Here is a 19,299-nt window from a genome sequence, read left to right as displayed (position 1 = left end):
CTATAATCTTGGGTGAGTGAGATTGAGGCTGTAAACTACCAAAATGGAAGAGGCCTGGAAATGTTTTGGTTGTTTTTACTTTAGGGTTTGCAAATACCCATACACAACACATTTGTTATTACTATTTGTTTGTGTTCTTAAAATAGTATGTTTGATTTGTTTTTCTATTTCCTGTGGTATTGGTGAGTTTTCATTTGACTTAGTGCTAAGATATCTTAAAGGGGTATACACATGGAATTTTTGGAAGTTTTTTTCCCTGCGTTTTAATTAAAGATGTGGATTCTTTTGTTAATGAAATGTTCTGGGTAACCTGTGATACAACATGTAGAACATGTAGAAAATGTTTGACGTTTGTAATTTTTTGTTGTTGTCTAAGATAGTAAGAAACATTTCTGTGAAGGGGTGGTTTGACTTATGACCTTTGTCTGGGTTTTCCTGTGTGGTCTGATCAGCCTCATGGGAAAGCCATTTGGATAATACATTTTAGGTCATTTGTTATACTGATTTCAAGGTCATTCGTGAAATTTATAATTATGATGGAATTTAAAGTTCTTAGACATATTTGTAATTTGGACCTATGTGATATAGGGCATTGCCTTTCACTAAGGGTAGGCTGCTTGAAGTCTGTTTTCCTATGACCATACGGGGAAATTATTTTTTCTTTGTTGTTTGTTTTCAGAGTTGTGATTTTCATTTGATTATGTTATTTGACTTTTTGTTTTATCTTTTGATTTGTAGTAGTGTTTTTTTATACACTCATGGAGAGTCATGTGTTAAAAAAAAATGGGGGAGGATACAGTCCTTTGAGGGTTTGGATTCAGTTCTTTGAAATTTGGATTAAAGTTTACACACCTTGAGTGATATGTGAAGGAGTGTATTGTTGTGTTGTTTGTTCTGTTCTATTCCTGATGGGTTATAGGTCTAACTTCCTGATTCTGTGGCTCTGCGATGAAGTTGAAATTGTGATGGGAAGTATTAGCCAATTTGGAAGAATAGAATGTGTTGTTATTCTCTTTGAATGTTTAGACATTTGTATTAAGAATAATTGGTAAAAGTAATAATTTATCATGTAGTTAATGAACTGAACTAAACTGTTGTTGTGATCTGTTCTTTCGAGGTTATCATGAAAAGTGACATCAGATGGTATCTTAATGCATGGAAGAGATAATTGGACCGAAAAGTGTGTGTACCTCAAACCCCCTCTAATTGGCTGAAGAAGGAGTGACGAAGGCGTTGAATATGGCCCTGTCCGAACCATTTCTACTGAGAGGAATGGCCGAGCCAGCAACCGGTGCACAGTATCCGATCTAAGCTATCAACTGCTTTTCTCTCATGTTTCTCTCAGGAGTGTGAGAGGAGTCCACGTGGAGTGAGCATGGGGAAAGGTGCTGTTCTAAACTTTTCTTATGTTGCTGGTATATTGGTTGACGAATGGACAAGACATAATGGGCATCTAAGGTGAAACATTGACATTGGGACATTATAATGGGCCCTTCACTTTGAACTTTAAAGCTATCTGAAGAAGAACGAAGAGGACGCCAGAAGAATCAGTGCCTGGAGAGAGGGGTTTGGTCAACTGTGCCCAAAACTGTTTAGACTTTTGGGGTATCAGGTTGATTTTAGAGGTCTACACCACGTAAAATTATAGTAATTTAGATTAAGAATGCATTGAGATACTGATCTATAGAATAATCGTGATAAAATTGTTAATAGTAGAAATTATGGGATAATTATAATGGATGTTAAAATGAATGTACATTCTGCTAATGATGATGTTTGTTTAAATTGAGTTGTTACTTTGAGTGATAAGACAAAGTTGAATCACTGAGCAATGTCATTTTGAAAATTTTGGTTGGATAATTAACTGAGTTCTAATTATGATTTTATTTGGAAATTGAATGAATTTTAAAACTGAAGGATTGATTTGAGTTGAATATGTTAATATCTAAATGAGTGAAGAAATTAATGTGTTAGGGATTGATTGTTTTGATTGTTGTTATGAACTAAAGATGTTGAGGTTATTATAAGCATGCCATGGGTGAATGACATGGGTGAACTCTGATCAGGAGAGTGAAAAGGATCCTAATCTATTTGATCTATAGGCATTGCTTTATAAATAGTGGAATCATGATGTTTGTCTTGGGTCATGTTCATTAGGCACCAAGGATATACATTTTATTTTAACTAGGAGTCACTACCTGGATTTGTACAACAAGATATGCTAATTATAGTTTCTGGGATGAAAATAGTCATTTCCAACATACTATGCTGATCCATTGGAGTGTGATAGATAACTAAAGATTATTTTATTAAACTTCATTGTTGCATGCACTGCATTATGCATTCATTATGTGCTTTTCACTGTCTATGGAAAATATAGCTTTGAATCTCATAAACTGGATGCATTTTTTGTTTTTCTTCGTGGATTCGTGCAGGTGACTGTGTATCATAACCTTCCCAGACAAATTGCTAGAGTGTTTAGTAAATGTTGGGGGATGGTAATAAGAGACAGTGCTGAGTTTCTTGGGATGTTATGTGCAGGAACCCCATGAAATGAGTTAGTGTTTTGTGATTTTTGGTTTATGTAGAATATGTATGTTCTATGTGAATGAATGTTCTTAAATCTGGTGATTTTCTTTTAAGTTGAGAAGGGATGACTGTCTTTTCTGTTGTGATGAAGCCAGTGTTTAGACACTGGTTCCGCTGTAACGTTACTGTTCTGATTCTCTAGAAGGGACGGAGTCCCTTGAGAGGGGAATGTCGTGGACGAATCAGAATTAGTTGGGTAACATAGATAATTAAGATGTTTTATTTGTATAATATGCTTATTTGAGGTACTTGTCATTAGAAAGTGTCCATTGGACTCTGGTGTCTTTTCAGTTGCACATCTACCTTAGCTGGGGCTCAGACACTTGGGGCCCAGAGAGGGGAGAGGTCAGACTTGTCGTCATGGGAATGTGTCTTTACCTATTTCTTAAACCATGTGAAGGGATGGCGTGATTAATGGGGAACCAATGACTTGTCTCCACAATGTCTGTGAGCAGTCACTCCCTCCTTTTCTTTCTTGTGGGGAGGATTATGGCAGTAAATGGACCCTTGTATGTCCTCTCTTAGATCTCACACTTATCCTGTGATAATATATGGCCTAGAGGCTCACTCCCCCCAGTGAGCCTGTCCAGGAGTGGGGTCAAGAGGGGGTTTGCTTGAGATGGGAGTATCTAGAGTTGACAATTGATATATGCCATTGGATGAAATAGTTCTGTTCAATACCGTACCAGGGAGGGCCGGTTCTAAGGAGACCAGATACTGGGCTATACCATTAATCCTGTTGACATAGCAGTTACTGTCTGATGTGTTTTATTGATATCTGTCATACAAAACTTAACCTTTGTAAACTGTTACTAAGTATCTGTGGTTTGTCAATGTACGTTGAAGGGGGTGTATCGTTGCTATAAAAGATCCCTATAGCAATTCTGTAATCACCTTCCTGGTTCATTCGAGAGAATGCATTATTGGGGGTCAAGAACTTTTGCAAAAGTATCTTAAGTATTAAAGATGTAGTTTAACTCGGACTGGTGTGTTTGTAACTCCTCATTTGGTAATGTGGAAATTAGCCACCACAGGACGTAATCAGAAGACAAGCATTAGGAAGAGGAAAAGGTCAGAGGTAGGTACCAACTAGGAGCAGGATGAGAGCAGTAGGAAGAAAAATAAGTAAAATAAGTGAAATTATTGAAACGGGTAAAGACAGGGAAAACGGAAAGGTGAAAAAGAAAGCGGGGAGTACAAGGGTGAACGGGGGGGGGGGGTTGATTGGCTGAGGGATGGTACTGCTCGGCCAATCAGCAGGGCCAAGGCTGTCCGGGGCTGGGGTTCAGGAGACTCACCATAGGGCTCGTTCCTTCGCCCCGCAGGGATGAAGGGGGGGGGCACCCGTGAACCTCTATCATGAGAGGGGGGGACGGGGCACCTCCACTCACAGGTGAGGGCCAGTACGAATCACCTGTTTAGCAAAACCATTTAACAACAAAACACTCAGCCAAATACCACTGTTAGTCTCTCCACATTGGACCAGCTACAAGGAATTCAAATCAAAACCTCAGGAAAACATGCATTTCAGAGGGTGGACGTAAAAAAGCAGATGGGGCATCAGACAGTTAAAAAGTCCAAGATCTAATTTGCAGTCACAGCTGATATCCAACCGACAAGACAATAGAAATGTTCAGGAACGTTACAGAACGTTCAGACAGAGAATCATATTTCTGTTCTCAAGAATAAAGTCATTTCAGCCCTATTCATTTCATTTCTATCGGCAAGTTATGTTCTGACGATTTTGCCTTACTGAATGCACCCCAGGCGTGCCAGTCGCCAGCACTAAATAATGGGAACTGAGGATCGGTTCTTACCTCGTCGGAGAGGCATGGGAGCCATCCCAGAGGTGGGCTTGAACAGAGGCCTACGGAGCTCATTCAGCTTGCTGGACATGTCAGTCTAGAGTGAAAAAGAGAACAGACATTTCGATTCTCAATACTGTACCTCCAAATCTAGACTAACAACTTACTGCATTGCAAAACTGTGACCAAAACACTTGCATTTGTGGCCTTCGACTTGGCAGTGCGACCTTTGGTTCACATTGTGCCTCTTTTTAATTTACTATGACTAATTCAAAAAAGCAAATGTGCAATTGACCAAAAATAAACCAAATGAAAGGATCTGCCTGTCTCCATTTTGAGTGAGCAATAGGTGAGAGGTGCATTCTAATAAGCACAACCATATGACCGTTGCTTAAAATGCAAATCAGAAAAATGCAGTTTGCAAAGCAGCTACTGTTGTTCTAGTTACAGAGAGGAGAGTCACAGCTTTCTGTGAGTATACAATTCCATTTCCCAGCTCTCAATATGGAGTTCATGGCACCACTTAACCTGTCTGGGCTAGGGGGCAGTATTTTCACGGCTGGATGAAAAACGTACCCAATTTAAAACCGGTTACTACTCTGGCCCAGAAACTAGAATATGCATATTATTAGTAGATTTGGATAGAAAACACTCTGAAGTTTCTAAAACTGTTTGAATGGTGTCTGTGAGTATAACAGAACTCATATTGCAGGCAAAAACCTGAGAAAAATCCAAGCAGGAAGTGAAAAGTCTGAGAATTGTAGTTCTTTTGATTCTCTATCGAAGCTCCAGTGTCTGTGGGGTGACGTTGCACTTCCTAAGGCTTCCATTGGCTGTCTAAAGCCTTCAGAAAGTGGTTTGAGCATTTTCCTGTCACTGGGCAGAGTATAGTAGCTCAGTCACTGAGTGGTCTGCCTGGCAACAAAGGGATTGGATATGCGCTGTCACGCGAGCACTCCGTTCCTTCTTTTTCTTCTTGAATGAATATGCTATTGTCCGGTTGGAATATTATCGCAATTTTACATAAAAAATATCATAAAGATTGATTTTAAACAGCGTTTGACATGCTTCTAAGTACGGTAATGGAACATTTTGACTTTTCGTCTCTCGTTCCACGCTCACGCGTTATGCCTTTGGATAGTGCTCTGAACGCACGAACAAAAAGGATGGTATTTGGACATAAATATGGATTATTTGGAACAAAAACAAAATTTATTGTGGAAGTAGCAATCCTGGGAGTGCATTCTGACGAAGATCAGCAAAGGTAATACAATATTTCTAATACTAATTCTGAGTTTAGGTTGCCCCGAATTTGGCGGGTGTCTGAATAACTCGCCGTGATGGCTGAGCTATGTACTCAGAATATTGAAAAATGTGCTTTCTCTGTAAAGCTATTTTAAAATCTGACAGCGGTTGCATAAAGGAGTAGTCTATCTATAATTCTTAAAATAATTATGCATTTTGTCAACGTTTATGATGAGTATTTTTGTAAATTGATGTGCACATTCACCGGACGTTTTGGTGGGAATACATTTTCTGAATATCACGCGCCAATATAAAATGCTGTTTTTGGATATAAATATGAACTTTATCGAACAAAACATACATGTATTGTGTAACATAATGTCCTAGGAGTGTCATCTGATGAAGATCAAAGGTTTGTGCTTCATTTCGCTGTGTCTTGGGTTTTATTGACACGTCCTTGCATGGAAAATGGCTGTGTGATTATTTTTGTCTATGTACTCTCCTAACATAATCTAATGTTTTGCTTTTGCTGTAAAGCCTTTTTGAAATCGGACAATGTGGTTACATCAAGGAGAAGTGTATCTTTAAAATGGTGTAAAATAGTCGTATGTTTGAGAAAGTTGAATTATGACATTGTGTTCTTTTTTAATTTGCCGCCCTGATATTTCACTGGCTGTGTCCCGCAGGTGGCCCACGTAGCCCATAGAAGTTAACAACCGGAGTAGGCTATGTAGTACATGGTTTTGATGCGTCCGCAGAGCGCGCCATTTGCAGTGAATAGGCCTAGCGCTGGAAATATTTTGTAAGACATTACATTTGCTAATAAATTAGCTTATATTTTGGCTATCTAGTAACATATTTAGAGTTAACAATCTAGATAAGGGTTTTGAGTTTCCACTTCCTCAGGTGGTGAATAATATAGCCTAGGTCAAGGTGTGTAGGCAGACATATCGGATCCTAATTGGACAGGTTTCAAAAAAACAATCATGCATTCCCTGGATGTGTTAGATGAAATGTCTTACTTTTTGAATCCTAGAATACCATCTCAATTGTCTTGTCACTGGAGAAAAAAATATTCTACTGGCTACTGTTGATAGTGTACAAAAAGAAAACTACAAAAAGACAACTAGCATTCGTCTCGGCTAGCCTACTGTAGACATTGATCTCTCCTTCGAAAAGCAGTCTGTCTTAAACAACAACATACTACTTTGAGATGTAAAATAATTTTAGACAGGTTTACTTGAGAAAATACATTTCTGCAATTCTAACAAACAGAGTAATGTCTTACGTTGCAAAAATATATCATACAGTTTTTTAATATATAATTAATAACCAAATGTAGCCTATTACTAGCTGAATAGAGCGCGAAAGCATGCATCCCAATGGATTTATAAACTTCCACTGAGACAAAAAGTTCACATTGAACCCTGAGTAAATCTATCCAAATCAATGTAAGAACTCAAGGGCATGCTAATGTAAAATATGGCTAGTCATTATTTGCCTGGTTCTGTATGGAATGCAGGTACATTATGGGACACAGGTCAGGTCATTATATCCGTGCAGTGGCGAAAAATTGATGTAACCAAATCATGTGCTGGGGCCATCAACTAAATAAGCCTTGAGCCCTGCATTGGTATAGCCCAATTGAGTCTGTTGTATTAGTGTTGCACTCACAAGTTACGAAGGTTAGTTGTTTCCTTCTTCTCGTCGAACAGAGCTCGCTCTGCGGCGCGTGCAATCACCTAGAGAGAAGGAAGAAACATTTAAAATCTCTGATTTTGGACTAAATTCACCTTACAAATGACTGGCCAAACAGCAGACTGAAAAAAAAAAAGTCCTGATCCTAATGTATGTGCCATCGATGGGGTTTGAGAAATGAAACATTTCTGTTGTTTCTTTAACAAATGGACAAATAAAGTTGTATTGTACCTACCCAGTTCTCATGAGATTTCTGCTCCTGCTCAATGATCTGGGCTTTGTAGGAGTTCTCGGTCCGTTTCAGCTCGTCCTGGATCTCCTTAACGCGCTGCCTACACATCTTGACCTCCTCCTCTAGGGCCTTCCCGTCCACCTCCGTCAGCCGGTCTTCCTTGTTGGGGCGCTCAAACTCCTCCTTGGTCAGCTTCCTGTAAGACGACACACAAATTAAATCAAACTCTAGTTAAAGTCCATTTGAAAACCTCAGAGTAAAAGAATACAGTAAAAGACAAGGAAACATGTTTTTTTTACATGCTGTGGTGCCATGGAGAACAAACCCTACTATGGTATTAACGCATGAACTGCACTGCTTCTGATTCCACTTACTGCTGCAAAGCGTTCTCCTTCTGCTGGTACATCTCGGTCATGATCTCGTTCTTCTGCTGCAGGGTCTTGTACTGGTTCTTGTCACTTTTCACCAACAAGATGACATGCTCCAGCTTCTGAAATTGCTCTGTGGCGATAACAAGTTGATAGTGTTGAGAGAAAAGGCACTGATGCATATCAAATTCTAGTTGCTGGGACATACCTTCCAGCTGTTTCCTGGAATTCTCTTCGTTCAGCAGCTTGGTCATGAAGCGATCGCGCTCTTCCGCCACAACAGACAGAGTGGTCTGGACCTGTGGAAAGTTCTGCCAACAGTTAGTGCAAGAGTTGACACACTTCTTGGTTCTGAGCACGAGTTTTACTTGCCTTCAGGTACACAGAATTCTGGGTCCGTTCAAGAAAGAACTCAGTCTTACCCGAGAGACGTCCATCATTTTGCTTAATGCGGTTTTGGATGATGGTCTGCTTGTCTGAAACAAATAATTGTAAACACAGTGACACGTTTCAGGAAAGTAGGCGTATGTCACGCGTCAATACTTCACAGGAGAGGCATTTGAATGTAAAACTCTCAAAATGTGTTTTTTTTTGGCAAATTGCCTTCTGGAACTTGAACTTCACGTGCCTTAATAACAAACTTGTATGCCATTCGTAAATAAGAATAAAAATGGTAAACAACGAGCCGAGTTAGTTTAGCCACGGAAAAAGGAACCTTCCTTCTAGTCACGATTGGCTGAGATAATGGATGAGCTGGACACGCCATGAAACGAGTTCGGATTGGTCTGCCACGTAGCACGCTTCTGTCTATAACATGAGCTTCTCAGTATGTGTAAGTAATCCTTCCTAACACAGCTTTTTTGAAAGATGCTCTCCACTTTTAGGAGGACCAAGTTTTGAAATCAGTGGACTGTCCGGTGGAAGCAGAGTATGATAGCTAAGGAGATGGAGAAAATTCTGTCGTTTGATTGCAAATATGCAGAGGCAGTCGAAAATAGAACACATAGAATGCTGTTGTATAAAACACCCGTCTCCAGAATACATCTTCAAACTAAGGGAAACCATTTTCAGATATAAGTTTCTAATTTTGTCAGAAAGTCATTTTCTCATTGCAAAATAAAGCGTATTGTTAGCTAGCTAGCTAATGTTAGCTGGCTGGATCGCTTGCTAATATTACTACACGTAACATTCATACCTCAGTGCATTTGCATTGCTAGTTATAGCCTAATGTTAGCTAGCTAGGTAACATTGAACTAGTTGGTTAGTTTTAGCTACCAGGAGATTCATGCAGGGTGGTAACGTTATGAGTTGGGATTATAGTTAATTGTTTAGCTAGCTAGTCTAAACAAAAGACTCCACTATCCAAGTAACCATTTCACTGTACCGTTTACACCTTCTATATCCTGTGCATGCGACAATTAAACAGATTTTATTTGATATCATGTGTGTGTTCACCAGAGACAGTAATGTGAAGAACATGACCTGCACAATAGTCACAATTTGGATATAACGTTAGGCCAACGAGACACTGTCCAAGTTCTAAAATTCTCCGGTAGAATACCATGCTTTTACTTAGTCACACTCATAAATAATGATTTCGTTGTGTGTTTATTTTCCTGTAATAATGAATACTAATTAACTAAAGTTAAGACGTTGTCAGGTATATGATCATTATTTGAACTGGCTAGCCAACTAACAAGCGAGAAACAAACCAAACCATTGTTTAGAAATGTTCTTGGTTTGCTAGATTGACATATACAAAATTATATTTTTAAATGGTTGGGTTTATTGGTGTTAAAATACACCAGTTATGCTATTTTGGACCACCAGGCTGCTGATGTCATGCGGCCTGTCGTTTTTGTGATTATACTTTTTCTTCGTTATTACGAAGAATTCTATTTCATTCTATTGAATGATCATGATGACACTGCGACAACTGTCTACAGACATGTCGATAGACGTAGTATAAACCAGCCTTTAGTCTTGAAATCTTTGGTTGTTTAGTACACTACCATGCATGTGAATCCTTAAAGAGATGGGTGGGGCTAAGGTTTAAGAGGGTGTGAACAATGAAGAATGGGTATAGACGAAGAAGAGCTCTCCAGTACGGGCTACAAGTTTATCAACTTTCAAAGCAGAATTACTTTCCCATTGTTCCTCAACTGTAGTGTATGATATACCTTTGTGTTGCTCCGAGTCTCTACTTTAATCCAATGTAAAAAATAAACAATTTCAAATTTTGCTACGTAAGACCAGATCACATGACAGTATCCTAATCAGAGAAGGCTGGTAGGAGGAGCTATAGGAGGACTGGCTCACTATAATGGCATAAATGGAAGAGTCAAGCATGCTGTTTCCATGTATTTGGTTCCATTCCAGCCATTACAAGGAGCCCATCCTCCTATAGCTCCTCCCACCAGCCTCCTATGATTAGGACACCGTGTCAGGTGACTTACTGTTAGAGGCTTCCCCGTTAGCCAGAACTCCACCTTTCAGGTCATCGCAGGCCTCCAGGTCTCCTAGCAGGTCAGATAAAACCTGCCAGAGAGGTTGGGAACCACCAATTGATACACTACACTTTCCCCCTGGAATCAGTCAAGAAGGATTGTTTTGGAACATAATACAGGTGACATGTTTCTTTGTCATCAGGGTGCATTTGAGAAGGTGTGAACAAGAATTGATGTGTGTAACAATATCGTAACGTGTAAAAAAAAACTCAATGTTGTGGTCCTTTTGAACGAGGGAATCCTCTAGGTCTTTCTGGGACTTCTGGTAGACTTTGATCTGCTCGCTTGTCTCCCTGTGCTTATCCTTCCACAACTTGGCAGCATGGTGCAGCTGTAACAAGGAAGTTAGGTCATAAGGACAGTGCTATGCAGGCCCTGCATGGCCAATGAGTCCTACACAATGTCATGAGGCTTAAAGTGTGAATCGTTGTTCCATATTGGTACTCACCGAGAGGTTCTCCTCCTTCAGGGTGGCAATATCCTTCTCCAGAACCTGGTGCTGGACATTCCGGGCATCTTCGCAGAGCTTGGCTTCATCCATCAGAATGGTAGACTACAGATTCAATGATAAGGATAATTAAAAGGAAATATACACTTTAAATTTGATTGTTGCAATGTTAATATATTTGACATACTTTTATTGGGCATGTTCACTTACAGTGGGGAGAACAAGTATTTGATAACCTGCCAATTTTGCAGGTTTTCCTACTTACAAAGCATGTAGAGGTCTGTAATTTTTTATCATAGGTACACTTCAACTGTGAGAGACGGAATCTAAAACAAAAATCCAGAAAATCACATTGTATGATTTTTAAGTAATTAATTTGCATTTTATTGCATGACATAAGTATTTGATCACCTACCAACCAGTAAAAATGCCGGCTCTCACAGACCTGTTAGTTTTTCTTTAAGAAGCCCTCCTGTTCTCCACTCATTACCTGTTTATGCAGGTAACGAGTTCAAAAGACACCTGTCCACACACTCAATCAAACAGACTCCAACCTCTCCACAATGGCCAAGACCAGAGAGCTGTGTAAGGACATCAGGGATAAAAATTGTAGACCTGCACAAGGCTGGGATGGGCTACAGGACAATAGGCAAGCAGCTTGGTGAGAAGGCAACAACTGTTGGTGCAATTATTAGAAAATGGAAGAAGTTCAAGATGACGGTCAATCACCCTCGGTCTGGGGCTCCATGCAAGATCTCACCTAGTGGGGCATCAATGATCATGAGGAAGGTGAGGGATCAGCCCAGAACTACACGGCAGGACCTGGTCAATGACCTGAAGAGAGCTGGGAACACAGTCTCAAAGAAAACCATTGGTAACACACTTCGCCGCCATGGATTAAAATCCTGCAGCGCACGCAAGGTCCCCCTTCTCAAGCCAGCGTATGTCCAGGCCCGTCTGAAGTTTGCCAATGACCATCTGGATGATCCAGAGGAGGAATGGGAGAAGGTCATGTGGTTTGATGAGACAAAAATAGAGCTTTTTGGTCTAAACTCCATTCGCCGTGTTTGGAGGAAGAAGGATGAGTACAACCCCAAAAACACCATCCCAACCGTGAAGCATGGAGGTGGAAACATCATTCTTTGGGGATGCTTTTCTGCAAAGCGGACAGGACGACTGAGGGGAGGATGAATGGGGCCATGTATCGCGAGATCTTGGCCAACAACCTCCTTCCCTCAATAAGAGCATTGAAGATGGGTCGTGGCTGGGTCTTCAAGCATGACAACGACCCAAAACACACAGCCAGGGCAACTAAGGAGTGGCTCCGTAAGAAGCATCTCAAGGTCCTGGATTGGCCTAGCCAATTTCCAGACCTGAACCCAATAGAAAATCTTTGGAGGGAGCTGAAAGTCCGTATTGCCCAGCGACAGCCCCGAAACCTGAAGGATCTGGAGAAGGTCTGTATGGAGGAGTGGGCCAAAATCCCTGCTGCAGCGTGTGCAAACCTGGTCAAGAACTACAGGAAACTGTAATTGCAAACAAAGGTTTCTGTACCAAATATTAAGTTCTGCTTTTCTGATGTATCAAATACTTATGTCATGCAATAAAATGCAAATGAATTACTTAAAAATCATACAATGTGATTTTCTGGATTTTTGTTTTAGATTCCATCTCTCACAGTTGAAGTGTACCTATGATAAAAATTACAGACCTCTACATGTTTTAAGTAGGAAAACCTGTAAAATTGTCAGTGTATCAAATACTTCTCCCCACTGTATATGACCTACACCTTTGAGAGTGCGTCCTGGGTCGTCTTCTTGCTGCGCTTCAACTTCTCAATGGTTTTGTCCATTTCGGACATCTATGGGCAAAGATAATGATAAGCATAATGACAACCATATTTCTCTGTGCTCATCAACGAGCCATCCTATTTAGGAGGGTAGCTGGCTAATAGTAGCTGCCTATGCTGTCTACATCACGCAAGCAACTGCTCATCTCTCTCGTTTGCAGGCTGTCCCTTTCTTTCTGTGTCTGCCTGCGCATGTCCAGGCAGCTATAGGTGCAATGGATTGTGGTCAATTTTGTCAATTACCACATTTTCTGCACTAAACTATGTTGAATATTTATTTGCCTGTTGAAAACTACAACTTCCTACAACATCCCGACGTTTGTGCTTGATTTTATTTCTCTCTAGAGAAACGGCACATTGAGCTCACATAATAAACTAACCTAATGGAATTCAAATAATTGAACCAATGTCAGAGAATTGGTTGTTTTGAAACATTTTAATTACAGCTAAATCGCTCAATATTACTCACCATATCTTCATGTTTTGCAGTATTGGCCCGCTCTTTGTCAAAGGATATGGCGAGTAAGTTATTTTCCTCGTCCAGGCACTCATTTTGTCTCTGCATCTCTTGCCCAATATTCTATTAGATAGAAAAATAAAATGCTGAGTCAATTTAAACACTATGGAGAAGAAAAAAATATATAATGAAAAATAAAAGAATCGTCAGCATGACAATGACGTGTGATCAAGATAATATTTCTTAGAGACTCACCTCCAATTCCTGGATATTCTCCAGAGATAAAGTGGCAGATTTTTCAGACAGCTTTTGCTTTTCTTTAAGTTCTTCGCCCTGAGGGGAACCCAGTAGAAATATACTGTCAAAACATTATGTCCCTTAATTCACATTGAACTCTAAAGTCTGGATCTTAGTATGTGAAAAGTCTCTGCAACTTACCTGTTGCTGCAGTTCAGCAACCTTTTGGAGTATGTCCTTCTCTTGTTCAAGCCTTTTCATCCTGTCTGCCATCTCTTTTTCAGTAGCTAATAAAACACATGACAAGAGTATGAAATCAGACATGGTTTACACGTGACAAGGACACCAGCCTGTAAGCAAAATGAATGAGGATTCACTATGCACCCTAAATTGCCAGAGAGAAGAACTTACTTAGATATGACTTGCTTTTGACCTGTGAGAAAGGGAAAAGAAAAGTGGCAGCAAACAACCTCCTCAACAGTAGCATACAATACATCATAGAATAACAAAGCAATCACATTATGAAATTATGAAAGCAGTAACTGTGCAACAAAGACTTACAGATAGAATGCTCCTCCAGAAGAGGAAGCCGATGACCCTGGCACCTGCAGTGACCAGTACGGGATCCCAGGACACGCCATAGAAGTCTGGACCTGGCTTCCAGTGCTCTGGCAGGCTGGTGACCATCTGGGGAGAGACATGTCCAATCAGTGTTACTACAGCACGTCAGGCTTAGCAAATAAGTAGGGTAATAGTTGGGCTGAGATGACAGAAGAAAATAAGTGATGTTAAAAACATTTAACTAAACCTGTCAGGTATTCCAGTGTTCTGTTTACAAGCACAGCTAATGGTTATCTCACTGAGCACCCTTTGCCAATGCAAAGAGGCATATCTTCAGATCAAATCAAGGTGGGTTTAGAAATAGATGTAGCCTATAACCTAGTTGTTGATCAAAATCAATAGAGAAGATTTGCCTTGACCTTATGTAATCAATGGGGATTGGATTGGCCTGAGGCCCTACCACTGTCCAACCATGGTGACCTTTGCACAATACAGAACTTCCATCGCAGTCGCTCAGCGAAACTCAAGGATTAGCTAAATTAATCACCACAGAGTGGATCTAACTAACAAGTCTCAGGTCTATGTGAATTTAGATTGCAAAAGATTGCATCATGTAGCCTTTCACCCTGTAAAATGGCCAATAAACAAAACAGATGATTACGTAACATATCACTAGACATGAGCCACATATAGATTTTAATGGCATGTAACCTCAGGTGATAGTTATGTAAGGGGAAGCTGTCAAAGCAAAATTCAACAACTTGAAGGCACCTCTCGATCTGAGACCCAGATACAGGAAGAACAGATACTGCTAGTATGGAAAGTGAGCCATTTTTTTAATGAGGAAGAGGACAGGCAACTTCCACTTCGAAAAAAATCTAAACTAAAAGAGCAATCAACTGATCCATTCTAGGCTGCAACTATTTGGGAAATGCATTAGGTATTGTTGGACAAAATCATTCCCCAAGACAATGAAGCTGCCAACAAGATTCAGTTTCAATGTAGCTAGCCAGCCAGCCATATGGTGGCCTAAGACTTGACTAGCGAGCTAGCTACATTGTAGCCAACTACTTACATATCGAAGTACAAGACAGACAGTTGATCAGATTCTGTCATCAGGGGCAAATGAGTTGTTTCTTCCGAATCCATCGCTACCGGAACGTTTAATTTAACGAAACGGCGCTGTACTCAAAAGGGGAAGGGTTGGGTAACGCTGTCAGCATGGCAAATGCCCCCCGCCCCAAATTAAAATAATACATGCATTGTCCCAGCAATAATAAAATAAGTATGAATACTTGAGTCCTAAGCACTACAATTACAATAGGAAGGAAAGCCCATTCATAAAGAGAGAAATACATGAAGTAACTTACCATAACACCATATATTCCAAGATACTCATAAAACAGGGTGATGAGAAGAGCAGATAAAATTAGCACTGCTATGAATGATGAACCACTCTGCTCATCTTCATGGAAATCAGTGACAGGTGGTGACTCCAGAGATCCTGGAAATACAGCACAAGCAAATTAGGTTAATGCATACAGTTTACATCTCACCACAATTTAAAAAGTAGGGAAGAAAAATGAACACCTACCTGAGGGAGGGTGATCCATGTCTACGCTAAGTCCCACGTCCAAGGTATTTTCCAAAATAATTTGAGGGCCCCTCTGGATTTCTTCTGGAGTTTTAGAGCTTGCCTGATTGTTTTTGTTTCTGTTAAAGTACCCACCATCCTCCTCAATGCCCATATCTGGTATCTTGTGACCATCATGGGCAGGCTTCTCAGGTGCCTTAGTCTCTTCATCCGTCTCTGTCACAGTGAGGTTGTCCTTGTCTGTGTCCTCCACAGAGTGCGGGGATGTCTTCTCTTCCTCCGCAACATCAGACATATCCCCATCTTTTGAAACATTCAGAGAGGTTCAAACAGTGAGTAAATGTTCATGCATTGCCAATCTAACTGCCATTGTCAGGAAGTGTATTTGTTCTGTCAACAGATTACTATTTACTTTGTTGTACTTCTTGAGCATTTCTTAAATACAGCTTATTCTGCAAACCAAATCTCCAGGCATAATTATCATGTCATTAGCAATGTATGAGACTTTCCAAATACTTACTTAACAAAAGGTTTTAATCCTCCTATACTGACATGAACAAACTGAAAAAAAAGCATTATTACCTGTGTCAGGGTGTAGTTGACTGCCCACTGCCATGGGAGCACTGTTTCTGGCCGTTGAGTACTTCTGACGCAGGGTGAACACCAATTCCTGGAAGTCGTCCAAGACGGAAGCTTCATCAACAAACTCACCAGCCTCCTGCTGCAGGTCAGCGTTCTCCTGGGCATCCAGCATCCTCTCAATCTCATCCAGGATTGGGGTTTCAGAGGCTTCCAAAATGGCTTCCAGCACCTTTTCAATGTCCTCACTGGTGTTTGTCTGGGACAGCCGGGCAGCATTCAGCTCCAGGTCAGAAAACAGGAACTCCACCCTAAAGAGGTTCTGAAGACCTAGAATCTTTTGGAGGCGCTCCATATCCTCCTCCTTGAAGTGGTCTCGCAGTAGTGTCAGCGTCAACACATTGTCACTGTATTCCGTCTCTTTGTTTGGAAGGGGATCCAGAACTTTATCTTTAAGTGAGGGTGTGTGGCTTTCAGCATCATTTTCAGTCTCATGCACCTCAGGTTCTATGTCAATTGCCTCGTCGTGTTGGACCACATCCAACACATCACTGGATACAACATCGGTTTGTGTATAATTATTGGGTTGCTCTGACCCAAATTCAGATAGACTTTCTGTGTCCTTTTCATCAGTGTGCTCAGTTTTGGATGAAGACAATACTGCATTTTCATCCTCTAGCAACTCTTCCTCAATCTCTTCCCCCTCTAAGTGTATTGAATCTTCCTCCTCTATGGGGAGTTCTTGATGGCTCTCTTTCACCATTGTGTTTTTACTTGGATCTGGGACCTTCTGGTATGGTTCTCGAAATAGTCTGAAAAGCTCTGTACCACCCTGTTTAAATGTATTCTCTACTTGTGAGAAATCTATTGACTCCTCTTTTTGTGTGAGGAGTTCTTCAACAGCTTGTTTCTGCTCTGATTCGTTAATTTTACTATCAAAGTCTGAGAGCATGTATGTCTGTGAGAGCTGTTTAGGGACTGGGCTGTCATCTACTGTAAGATTCTCTGCTAAAGCCTCAGTGTGTTCAAAGGGACTCGCCTCATCAGCAGGAGGTGTTGAAGGTTCAATGTCACCTTCTTCAGATTCATCCTCAAACTACAACGTCTGAGAATCCTCATCAGGTACTTTGACAGCATCCTCACTGAAATAAGAGTCTGCAGGTTCCTCAAAGATTAGCTCAGAGGAAGTAGAACAGCCAAATGACTCCTTGGGTTCTTCAATTTTGGGAGGCTCCTCTGGTGTAATCTCACCTTCGTCATCATCCTCCTCGCCATCTTCCTCTGAACCGGCAACATGAGCTATTCTTTCCCCACCACTGACAATGTTAAAAACTGTATCACCAAATGCAGACCACAGGTTATTGTCCTTGGAGTCCTGTTTCTGAGTATGAGGTACCTCTGATAGACTGTCTTCCTCATCTGTCTGATCAGATTCCGGAATGTTCTCGTGTTCCAAATTAGAACTTTCTTCAGAAAAAGCCAGCAATGGAGTTTCCCTGAGATGATAATCACTTTCCTCATCCTGCTGATATTCAGTCTTGTCACTTTCCTCGTCATATGGAGTCACCTTCCAAGTGTCCTCATCATTGGAAGTGACAGCATCAAAAGTTATTCCAAGTGTGGTTTTTAACACAGGAATAGGCCTGCCTTCTGAAAAACCATTAGGTACATTTTCTAACTCAGGATCATCTTTGGATAGAGGTTCTGAGGGGGTTTCTTTGATCTCACCTTCCTCTGGTTCAACAACACTGTACGGCACAGAGTCCTCTGTCCTCTGCTGATCTTTCTGGAGGTAATCTTTGATCCTCTCAGCTGTGGTCTCAAGTACAGTGTTAGATTCCACTCCCTTTGTGTCAAGAGTTTCAGGCTGATGCAGAGAGGACTCTAAAGCCTCAAAATGTCTCAGATCATCATTATCTGGAACCTCTACAACCTTATCAATGTCCTCAGGAACATCCCTATCAATCTCATCATTTTCTAACAGTGTCACTTCAGGTGGAGGCTCATCCACTTCCACCGTGGTGCTCTCAGCACTTTTGTTTAGGTAAAAAGTCTCTGTGGTTACTTGCACAGATTCCTCCTTGTCTGTTAACAATAAAGAGGAACCTAACAGTGAATCAATGTCATAACTGTCAAACTTATCGTGTCCAGTGTCAAAGCAAACAAAGTCGGTTTCCTGAAAAGAAAAAGAAAACATTGTTTGAGTCATACTACCTATTTCAGAAAGAAGTTCAGTCATTCCAGATAATGTTTTTAAGCGATGATGCATTAGCAGTAGTGAAATAGGCCTACATCTATTTATTGACTTACCTCAGCAGGAATCTCCAATTCTTTTTCAGTGTATATGTGATTGATTATGAGTTGGTCCTTATTGAAGTAACCAAAGCGGTTACCAACCTATTGTAAGAAATGGAAACAAAACAGAGAATAAAACATGTCAACAAAACAGAAAAAGCTTCAACATTCCTTCTAGACTGCAATGTTATCACATACAGTACCAGTAAAAAGTTTGGACACATACTCATTCAAGGGTTTTTCTTTATTTTCTACATTGTAGAATAATAGTGAAGACATCAAAACTATGAAATAACACATATGGAATCATGTAGTAACCCCAAAAAAGTGTACAAAAAATCTAAATATTTTATATTTGATATTCTTCAAAGTAGCCCAAATAAAATGTTATTGGTCACATACACGTGTTTAGCAGATGTTATTGCGGGTGTAGCAAAATGCTTGTGTTGTTGAACCAGGAATGCTTTTCCAACAGTCTTGAAGGAGTTCCCACATATGTTGAGCTCTTGTTGGCTGCTTTTCCTTCACTCTGCGGTCCAATTCATCCCAAACCATCTCAACTGGGTTGAGGTCGGGTGATTGTGGAGGCCAGGTCATCTGATGCAGCACTCCATCACTCTCCTTGGTCAAAAAGCCCTTACATAGCCTGGAGGCATGTTGGGTCATTGTCCTGCTGAAAAACAAATAATAGTCCCACTAAGCACAAACCACATGGGATGGCGTATCACTGCAGAATGCTGTGGTAGCCATGCCGGTTAAGTGAGCCTTGAAATCTAAATAAATCACAGACAGTGTCACCAGCAAAGCACCCCCACACCTCTTCCATGCTTCACGG

At 40.6% G+C, this 19,299-nt stretch overlaps 1 protein-coding gene across 1 annotated transcript in view; it reads right to left on the bottom strand.

Annotated features, from left to right (window-relative positions):
* Nucleotides 1-19,299, bottom strand: part of LOC115192670 (transport and Golgi organization protein 1 homolog) — a 30,847-nt gene that overhangs the window by 9,263 nt on the left and 2,285 nt on the right. Inside the window, 20 exon segments of the mRNA XM_029751469.1 lie at nucleotides 3,888-4,003; nucleotides 4,407-4,491; nucleotides 7,314-7,381; nucleotides 7,573-7,765; nucleotides 7,944-8,070; nucleotides 8,146-8,248; nucleotides 8,360-8,413; nucleotides 10,394-10,426; nucleotides 10,536-10,775; nucleotides 10,893-10,997; nucleotides 12,682-12,753; nucleotides 13,211-13,321; nucleotides 13,454-13,531; nucleotides 13,637-13,722; nucleotides 13,847-13,868; nucleotides 13,997-14,122; nucleotides 15,367-15,500; nucleotides 15,591-15,893; nucleotides 16,173-18,345; nucleotides 18,480-18,566. Coding sequence (XP_029607329.1) covers nucleotides 4,470-4,491; nucleotides 7,314-7,381; nucleotides 7,573-7,765; nucleotides 7,944-8,070; nucleotides 8,146-8,248; nucleotides 8,360-8,413; nucleotides 10,394-10,426; nucleotides 10,536-10,775; nucleotides 10,893-10,997; nucleotides 12,682-12,753; nucleotides 13,211-13,321; nucleotides 13,454-13,531; nucleotides 13,637-13,722; nucleotides 13,847-13,868; nucleotides 13,997-14,122; nucleotides 15,367-15,500; nucleotides 15,591-15,893; nucleotides 16,173-18,345; nucleotides 18,480-18,566 — 4,137 coding nt within the window. The 3' untranslated portion in view covers nucleotides 3,888-4,003; nucleotides 4,407-4,469.

This window comes from Salmo trutta, chromosome 1 (assembly GCF_901001165.1).
Source record: "Salmo trutta chromosome 1, fSalTru1.1, whole genome shotgun sequence".
NCBI lineage: Eukaryota > Metazoa > Chordata > Actinopteri > Salmoniformes > Salmonidae > Salmo > Salmo trutta.
Note: the sequence above shows the minus strand (reverse complement) of the source record. Positions and strands in the feature narration are given on the sequence as shown.